General features: G+C 39.0%; 1 protein-coding gene across 1 annotated transcript; it reads right to left on the bottom strand.

The window, feature by feature from the left end:
- Positions 1 to 7,449: 7,449 nt before the first annotated feature.
- Positions 7,450 to 8,406, bottom strand: LOC144648104 (histamine H2 receptor-like). Its single transcript, XM_078507739.1, has one exon. It carries the CDS (start codon positions 8,401 to 8,403, stop codon positions 7,450 to 7,452), a length of 954 nt encoding a protein of 317 aa, XP_078363865.1. The 5' UTR covers positions 8,404 to 8,406.
- Positions 8,407 to 10,054: the final 1,648 nt, after the last annotated feature.

The following is a 10,054-nucleotide window of genomic DNA, read 5'->3' as shown; positions in this document are numbered from 1 at the left end:
GTGGTGTTGAATGCTTTTTTCAAGTTACCATAAATGCTTGTTTCAACCCTGCTTTCACACAAAATACAAACAAGTGATTGAAGTTCCTGAGGCAGCAGCAAAGAAAGATACCCTGATATAGGGCTGTTAAAATCCAAATAATACTGGATACTGGATTTTGTGCCGGGATTGAAAACTGTAGTGGCAGAACATTTTTGGAACCGAATGATACTAATATTTACATTTATCACCTCAGTGTGAACTTTTCTCAATATACAATTGTAATCAGGATAATCCTGAACAATTGAAGTATTAGAACTTTTGTACATACATGTACCTGGAACATTTTTAAAGACTAGATGTTTTTAGTGATTATTAGAACATTGCATATGACACAGAAAAGACCTAAACGATCTAGATTGTATGCACTAAGAGTCGAGTTTGATTTAATTCCCGCTAGTACACATTAAACAGGAGGAAGATTTAAAATGATCGGAAATGAAAACGAGAGTGTACTACAATACTGGTCAATACTTCAACTGTCATAAAAGCCTGTTGAAAAAATATATTCACTTGCATCAGACTTCACTTGAAACAGCCTCATTTTTAAGGCTGAATTATCTTTGTATGTGGCGAACTTGAGAACGAGATCTCGTGCAAAAAATCCTTTGTACTATTGATAAGTTCAGCGCAGTGCGGCGGTGGAATCTTGATTTATCGAACTCAAGAGGAAACGAAAATTGATTCGAGTAAGCGTGCGTTAAATTGAAGCGTTTAAATACGTAACGTAAATCCAAGGAAACCAACCACTGGTTTGAGTTTTACCGAGGTTCAATACAACGTGGGTTAAATCGGGATTCTATGGCTATTATATTCTTTCATGGAGCTCGAGGGCCGACGCCATATTTGCTTACCAACCCACTAGAGCTTAGTCCTTTCGCGATCAGAACAATGTTTTGGTCAGTGAGTGAGCCAATCAGACGACAGGAAATCATATATCCAGTTCTGGTTACGCGCCGCACTGTTTGTTTCAAAGCTTTTAGCCATGTTAAAATTGTCGAAATTGTCCGAGTCTTGAGTGACTTTACTCAAGAGTTTAAAGTGCCACTATGATCAAATTTTCGATTTTCAATTTTTTACATTTTCTTGTACAATAAGACTTTCTTACTCACCTTGCTAATTTTCAATCCATTACGAACATCAGAAGTCGTTTTATTTAACGTTTATTTCCGATAATTTACGGCCGCCATTAAACAACCTTGTTCCAAGGCTTGGTTGCGAATAGGGAGGAAATGACGTCAAAGGCTCCAAAATACCTCACGGGTTGAAATTATAATAACAATATGTATTGAAAATCACGCGAAAAGAAACAAAAACTTTGGACTTGTTTTTCGTGCAATTTTTTATGCGGATTGTTATTCTAATTTCAACCCGTGAGGTATTTTTGGGCTTTGACGTCATTTTCTCCCTATTCGCAACCAAGCTTTGGAACAAGGTTGATTAATGGCGGCCGTAAATTCTCCGGAATAAATGTTATAATAAAATGACTTCTGATGTTCGTAATAGATTGAAATTTGGCATGGTGATTAAGAAAGTCTAATTGTTCACGAAAATGCAAAGAAATGAAAATCAAAAATTTGATCATAGTGGCACTTTAAAACCTTGTGCACAAAACTGTGCTTTCTCCATATTCGGCCGGGGGCACGTAGTTGAAATGTACAGTATTTCTTTGGGTTGATAATGTACAGAAAAATATGCAAAACATCGTTGACTAGTTTCTTAGGCCTTTTTGCATCAACAGTAAGTATGTAAAAAAACTTAGCTCAAGATATTTCACGGACGATATGTATTATCTGTCACCATTTCTCTTCTGGAAAAAAAACTTGCTGGCCCCTTAATGGAGTTAAAAAACCATACAAATAATACATTTGCGACAGCAAAAAGGTGGCCGCGGCCGCTTAATAGAGGTGGCCGTTGAATAGAGGTATCAAATACAGCAGTTTAGTGACAAATAAATCGGGACTTTGGAAAGCGGCCGCTTAATGGAGGGTGGCCTCTTAATAGGTGGCCGCTTAATAGAGGTCGGACTGTATTCAAATACAGTTTTAATTAATAGGCCTATCAGGCAAACGGTCATACTAAAATAAAGGAAACCGGCCGTTGTCGTCAAATTATGCCACTTACCCATATATTTAAGAGCATTCCTTCCTGTGTGGAGACACAAAATGTTATACAAAATATATTTGCAATTACTATGACAATATTAGAGGACACGATCGACAATATTCTTCCGTAGGGGTTGTTAGTCTGGGCTCTAGTGAAACAGAATTCAAAAGATCACGGCGTTGTGTTAAGTTATGTCTAAAGAGGGTAGCAAAGGGTTTATGCGTGACACGTGAAAAGGGCAAAAATTTGTCCGTGACGCGTGAAAATAGGGTAAAAATTATACCTTGACGTGTGAAAATAGCCAGAAAAGACACGGGATTCGTGAATTCTGCTGTTTCAAGTAAACGTGACGTGTGAATTTGGTTAAAATTTTTGTGTGTGAAACGGGATCGCGACACCCCTTTGCTACCCTCTCTAAACCGCTTTTAAATAAATTTAACTTTAATTGCGACTTTCCCAGCTGTTTACAAGACCTGGAGATTATTAACTGCCTCATTTTAATGTCTTGAAAAACCCTTTAATTGAAAAACTCTTTAATCAGTTATTCCTCTGTTTGCTTCTCTCGACAAAATGATAAAAGCAACTTTGTCCCGAAAGATAAAACCGCGCATAAAAGTAATGCCTTGAAGTTACTTTTCTCCATTTACTTCTCTAAACGGCTGGTCAGTAATTATTTTTCTTTTCTTCTGGCAGATTGGCATTTCATGACGTCGGTCCTTACTGTCAGCATTTCGACAAAACACAGCTCGGAAAATAATTGTCAGTTTTGCACAAGGGTTGAGTTTTTGATAAGTAAGTTCTCGCTTGGGTGAAAATTTTAATCAAAATGACAAGTTACTAGGTGGGTGGTGATGGCTTTCCTTTAATTAGCTCTATGTTAGTTTATGAAGCTTTGTTTTCTTTTCTTGAAAAGATGTCTGCAGCTTTGAAATCATTTAAATTCGAGGCAACAATTGTTGAATATATAGCAGCAAAAAACAATAAACAGGGAAATCAAAAGCTCTTTGAGCTGTTCGAGTGAAAGAGTTCTAATCTCTGTTTTTTTGTATTTGTTCAACACAGTGTCGTCGTCTTGCGCCATCTCTGCTGCTTGAGGTGTTAAAAATCTTAAAAGACGTTTGAACAATAGTGAGACTCCTAGGGTATACTTCGGATCCTGAGTAGGCATGTGCCGTCCACAGCATAAGTCCCTAAGACCTAGACTTCCTCAGACACGGGCTTGACTAGAACCTTACTCACATTTGACTTAATTGGACACGACGTCAATCCCGGCCCGGAGAGGGACTCCCATATAAAAAGAACGGGGATACTCGTCGAAAAGTTTAAATTAAACCCTAAAAGGAGACCAACCTGGGCGTAGCTCAATCGACCCCTTAAAATATACCATTTTTTCATGCCTTATCGATCTAGACCGCCAACGCAGTATGACCGCGTATTTTTTTTTTTCCGCACGTGCAACCCTGAACGAGGCCTCGTTCGCTTAAAAATATTGGCGTCCTCTCCTGATCATGAACCAAAATTCGAAATTTGTACTAGTAATTCTTTCCGTGGTGTTGTCCGAAAATGTCAATCATCTTGTCCAAACTGTTGACAGTGACTTTATTGCCATCAGTAGGAGTGCTTCATGCAGGCTATAGCGAGGATATTTAGTCTATTCTGTTTCATTGTGTCCCGAATGTAAGTCTTAAAGGGCAATGAGCGAGCTTGACATGAGAGTATTAAAGTACATAAGTATAAGCATTAGTTTATTTGACATGGAAAACGGGAGCCTAACTTTATTTTCAATTGTGGCTTTCCCAGCTGTTTTACAAGCTGGAGTTTATTAACAACCTCTAGTTTCACATAGCTAATCATGGACACTCTTTAAGCCTAAAAAAATACAGCAAAATTACAATAACTTTGCAACAAAAATTTACTTCGTTAGGAAACCATGGTCATCCTAATGTCCGGTATAAGCTTTTAATAAATATGAAATTTACACTGACGAATTACCTCACTTGAGTAAGGAATTAATCGTCCCAAAACACTCTTCACGCCTTAACCCTGTCAAATTCCACCTCAAGTCGTATGGGTCTCGGAGCTTTTGCTGTTTCGTCGCCTGAACTCTGGAACAGTCTACCTCTTTTTATCCGCTCATGTGACAATTTAAGTTTTTTTAAATCAAAACTCAAAACTTATCTTTTTAAAAAAACTTATTACTCTTAGCGATTTTTACTTTTTATTACTTTTAATGTACATTTTTAATTTTTAAGATTTATTCTGCTAATTTTAACGAATTTTTGTAGATTTGTAAAGCGCCTAGAGCAGACCTGGATAGGCGCTATAAAAATGTTTTATTATTATTATTATTAAAACCCCACCAGATCTCACAATAACACACAATCAACAATAGGTAAGTGATCTTTATTTATCTGACTAACAGTTTATTGTAATTTAGGAACGAAAGATCTCAAGTTACGTTCGTCGATTTATGGAGCATTTTTCGATGGCTTGAGTCAAACCGACAACGACCGTTGCAAATTATTAACGAAGCCGTCGCTTGGGCTGCCTGTGGTTTGATCTCTCAACTGAATGGGAAGGGCATTCTGATTTGAATTTTGTCCTCTTTGACATCGAAAGGTGCGAGATAGTGCTTCATAGAAATCGTCGCCTCGTAAGCAATACACCCACGGGTTGATTGCCGATGAAGTAAACGCGACCGCTTCGACTAGTTTCCACCCGATTGGGAAGAAAGACGATGTTTCGTCGAAAAAATCCACAAAAGAAGTCACTAGAACTGGCAACCAGCAAATAATAAACAGTCCAACCACGATGCTAATTGTCTTGACTGCCTTGAAGTTCTTTTTTCTTCTCTTAGCATCGTCCTGATTCCGTAAAGTATTGTTAGATATTCTCCTAGATTGCACTGCAGCGGCCTTGAAATTCCGAATAGAGCAGAATACGATAATTATCATGGGTACCAACATCGTGATGATTAAGAAAGACAACCATAATGCCTCTTGCCCTTTTGCATCCGTAACCAAGAATCTGGAGCAAGGGAGAACTAAGGACATGAACCGCCGACCGGTTAGCTCAGTTGGTAGAGCGACAGACTACAGTGCGGGAGGTCTCGGGTTCGAGTCCCAGACCGGACCAACACTCAGGGTATTAAAATAACTGAGGAGAATATGCTGCCTTTGCAATAACATCTGCAAATGGTTAGATATTCTAGTCTTCTCGGATAAGGACGATAAACCGTAGGCCCCGTCTCCTGCATCTTCAGTGTTATGGTCAGCAGGGGACGTAAAAGAACCCACACGCTTATCGTAAAGAGTAGGGCATGGAGTTCCCGGTGTTGTGGTCTGGTCTTTGCCCGTTGTATTGTGCTTACTGTGAAATGCTCGGAGATATTAGCTGTATAAGCTACTCTTCAAATCCGAGGGTAAACAAAGTGATGATGATGATGATGATGATGTTAAAATTGTCGAAATTGTCCAAGTCTTGAGTGACTTTCTCAAGAGTTTAATGCCTTGTGCACAAAACTGTGCTTTCTCTATATTCCGCCACATTATTATTCAAATATAGTTTTAATTAATAGGCCTATCAGGCAAACGGTCATACTAAAATAACGATAAAGGAAACCGGCCGTTGTCGTCAAATGACGCCACTTACCCATATATTTAAGAGCTTTTTTTCCTGTGTGGAGACACGAAATGTTACGATAGAGCAGTTTTCAATTGAGTGTCGTAAAACCAAAACCAAAGTTATCACTCTAGCCAATCACAAAGAACACAGGCAATCCAGTAAACCAATCAAAACTCGAAGCAAATACATGTAGCCGGCACGAAGCGCGGGAAAACGTGCGCGAGCGTGTCATGATTGGTTTTGGTTTTACTTCCGATTGGCTGAGAAAGTGGTGCGAGGTTTTTGAACCAATCACAAAGCGTAGTAATGCAAAACCAATGCAAACGCGAATTACTTTCGGCACTCAAGTGAAAACCGCTCTATGTGTTTAAACAAAATATATATTTGCAATAGGGGGGGGGGGGGGAACTTCCTTTGTTACACGACTCAAAAAGTAATCATAGCGGTGCCGGGCAACCGAGACTGCGCAGTAGCTATCGAATGGTTGCTAAGCGCGTAGTGAATAGCTTGACAAGGTTCATTGTTTAGTTCGCATGATTTGGTCTTGGCCGTGCACAAAACAAAATAGCTATTTGCATTTTGATTGCTTCTTTGAAGTCTTCCGGACATCAAAACAACAAACAGTGATAACGGTGACCAGCCTGGCAAAAGTAAGGCTTGTGAATTCTACTAATTAAAAATAACTCCAATGGTTCTGAAATTATTTCCCATTTTTTGGTTGTTAAATTTCAACCGTGACAAATTTTTCGCTTGTTATTCCACGCCGCCAAAACAATTTCAATGACGTGAGACATAAGGTGACAAATCTGGCTGAAAATTTCAAAAACATCTCAGCGGCGTAAAACATCAAACGCAAACACCGCGACTATTCTCATTTCACACGCACGCAGTCATTGATATTTAAATCTTTCTGAAAAAACAAAACTTTGGTTTGATGTCTTTCTTAGCAACAGCTTGATTGACATAGCGTCGCACCGTTTCCAGGCACTGCTATGTATTCAAAGAAAAGTGCCGACTTTCTTCCCCCCCCCCCCCCCCTGATTTGCAATTACTATTACAATATTTGAGGACACGAGTTCGACAAAATTCTTCCGTAGGGGTTGTTAGTCTGGGCTCTAGTGAAACAGAATTCGAAAGAGCACGGCGTCGTGTTATGTCTAAACCGCTTTTAAAGAAATTTAACTTTAATTGCGACTTTCCCAGCTGTTTACAAGACCTGGAGGTCGCTCCCAATGTGTGGCTTCAATAGCTCAGTTGGTAGAGCATCGCACCGGTATCGCGGAGGTCACGGGTTCGAATCCCGTTGAAGCCCTGAATTTTTTTTTTCAGGCTTCTTTATTCCAATTGCTTAAATTGGAAATTCACTGCGACGATCATATATCACTTTCATATACATCCGCTCTTCATATATGAATTATTTCATATAGTCTGATATACATTACATCAAAAATTTACTTCGTTAGGAAACCATGGTCATCCTAATGTCCGGTATAAGCTTCAAATAAATATGAAATTTACACTGAGGAATTAATCGTCCCAAAACCCCACCAGATTTCACAATAACACACAATCAACAATAGGTAAGTGATCTTTATTTATCTGACTAACAGTTAATTGTAATTTAGGAACGAAAGATCTCAAATTCGTCGATTTATGGAGCATATTTTTCGATGGCTTGAGTCAAACCGACAACGACCGTTGCAATTTATTAACGAAGCCATCGCTTGGGCTGCCTGTGGTTTGATCTCTCAACTGAATGGGAAGGGCATTCTGATTTGAATTTTGTCCTCTTTGACATCGAAAGGTGCGAGATAGTGCTTCATAGAAATCGTCGCCACGTAAGCAATACACCCACGGGTTGATTGCCGATGAAGTTAGCGCGACCGCTTCCACATATATCCACACCACTGGGAAAGACGATGTTTCGTCGAAAAAATCCGCAAAAGAAGTCACTAGAACTGGCAACCAGCAAATAATAAACAGTCCAACCACGATGCTAATTGTCTTGACTGCCTTGAAGTTCTTTTTTCTTCTCTTAGCATCGTCCTGATCATGATTCCGTAAAGTATTGTTAGATATTCTCCTAGATTGCACTGCAGCGGCCTTGAAATTCCGAATAGAGCAGAATACGATAATTATCATGGGTACCAACATCGTGATGATTAAGAAAGACAACCATAATTCCTCTTGCCCTTTTGCATCCGTAACCAAGAATCTGGAGCAAGGGAGAACTAAGGACATGAACCAAACAGTGGCTATGGGCACATAGCATCTCCTATCAGTGACGATGTCTTCGTATCGTAGAGGATGACAGATGGCGATGTTTCTATCCAGGGTGACACAGCACAAGTTAAATGAAGTAGCTACAGTCGTGTGGATCCAAAGATAGTCGATAGCTTTACCATAGGTTTGCAGATGATCTGCGGTATAAGCCACTTGTCGAATAGATATCCACACTGGCTCTATAACAAGTCCCACTAAGAAGTCCGCGGCTGCCAGTGAAGTCAGGAACAAGTTTGAAAGTGTTCGTAGCGACCTATTTCCAGCGACAAACCACAAGACCATCCCGTTTCCAACCATGGCTGCCAAACCCGTGATGGCATACCACGTTGAAAGAACAATCTTTAACGCCATATCTATAAAGTTTCCTCTAATACTTCAAACGCTGGCGTCATTAAATTTGCTATTTCTTTGCTTGGTCTTTAATGTCTTCCTGTAGAAAGCAGCTGGCAATCACTTTCATTTTTTATTTTATTTGGTAGATTAACATTTTCGAGATAACTGCCTTTGTTTCAAAGCTTTTAGCCATGTTAAAACTGTCGAAATTGTCCGAGTCTTGAGTGACTTTACTCAAGAGTTTAACACGTTGTGCACGAAACTGTGCTTTCTCTATATTCTGCCGCATTATTATTCAAATATAGTTTTAATTAAAAGGCCTATCAGGCAAACGGTCATACTAAAATAATAGGGAGCTTTAGCAATGACGACGGCGACGCCGAGGACAACGCCTGTTGCAAAATGAATTTATATTTTACTCGAGAATTTCGCAATTATCCAGAGGTATTCAGTGTATCTATTAGTTTAGGAACTAACCGAAGCTGAATATGCAAAGAAAGCGTTCATCCCCAAATAGAAATACGGAAATTTAGCTCTTGTTCACGTTCTCCAAAATACGCAGAACTTGGTCATTTTTTACGTTGTTGTTTCACAGAGAACGGTCAAGAAATGTACCATGATTTAAATCACACGTGCAGAGTTATTGTTTTGCTCGTTAAACCTTTTGTTTGGTGACGTTCTTGTTCATGTTGCCGTCGTAGTTTGCTAAAGCTTCCTAATAATAAAGGAAACCGGCCGTTGTCGTCAAATGACGCCACTTACCCAAATATTTAAGAGCTTTTCTTCCTGTGTGGAGACACGAAATGTTACGATATGTGTTTAAACAAAATATATTTGCAATTACTATTACAATATTCAGTTGAGGACACGAGTTCAACAAAATTCTTCCGTAGGGGTTGTTAGTCTGGGCTCTAGTGAAACAGAATTCAAAAGATCACGGCGTTGTGTTATGTCTAAACCACTTTAAAAGAAATTTAACTTTAATTGCGACTTTCCCAGCTGTTTACAAGACCTGGAGATTATTAACTGCCTCATTTTAACGAGTCTTGAAAAAAACCTTTAATCGAAGAATGAATATTTCTCAGCGACGGATTATAATTAAATGTATGATGCTGTTAACTGTTCCTCTGTTTGCTTGTTTCTCTCTCGACAAAATGATAAAAGCAACTTTGCCCCGAATGATATTAAAACCGCGCAAAAAAGTGATGCCTTGAAGTTACTTAAAAACTTACTTCTCTTAACGGCTGGTCAGTAATTAGTTTCCTTTTTTCTGGCAGATTGGCATTTTATGACGTCGGTCCTTACTGTCAGCATTTCGACAAAACACAGCTCGGCAAATTGTCAGATAAATTGCACAAGGGTTAAGGTTTTGATAAGTAAGTTCTCGCTTGGGAAAAGTTTTAATCAAAATGACAAGTTACTGGGTGGGTGGTGATGGCTTTCCTTTAATTAGCTCTGTGATTATAGTTTATGAAGCTTTGTTTTCTTTTCTTGAAAAGATGTCTATAGCTTTGAAATCATTTAAATTTCGAGGCAACAATTGTTGAATATAGCAACTAGAAACAATAAACAGGGAAATCAAAAGCTCTTTGAGCTGTTCGAGTGAAAGAGTTCTAATCGCTGTTTTTTGTATTTGTTCAACACAGTGACGTCGTCTTGCGCCATCTCC

Source organism: Oculina patagonica, chromosome 4 (assembly GCF_052425735.1).
Source record: "Oculina patagonica isolate OP01 chromosome 4, crgOcupat, whole genome shotgun sequence".
Lineage (NCBI taxonomy): Eukaryota > Metazoa > Cnidaria > Anthozoa > Scleractinia > Oculinidae > Oculina > Oculina patagonica.
This window is presented reverse-complemented; position numbering and strand designations above follow the sequence as displayed.

Bases quoted from the DNA above. Each gene is read 5' to 3' on its own strand.
- LOC144648104 (XM_078507739.1), bottom strand. From the start codon at position 8,403: ATGGCGTTAAAGATTGTTCTTTCAACGTGGTATGCCATCACGGGTTTG.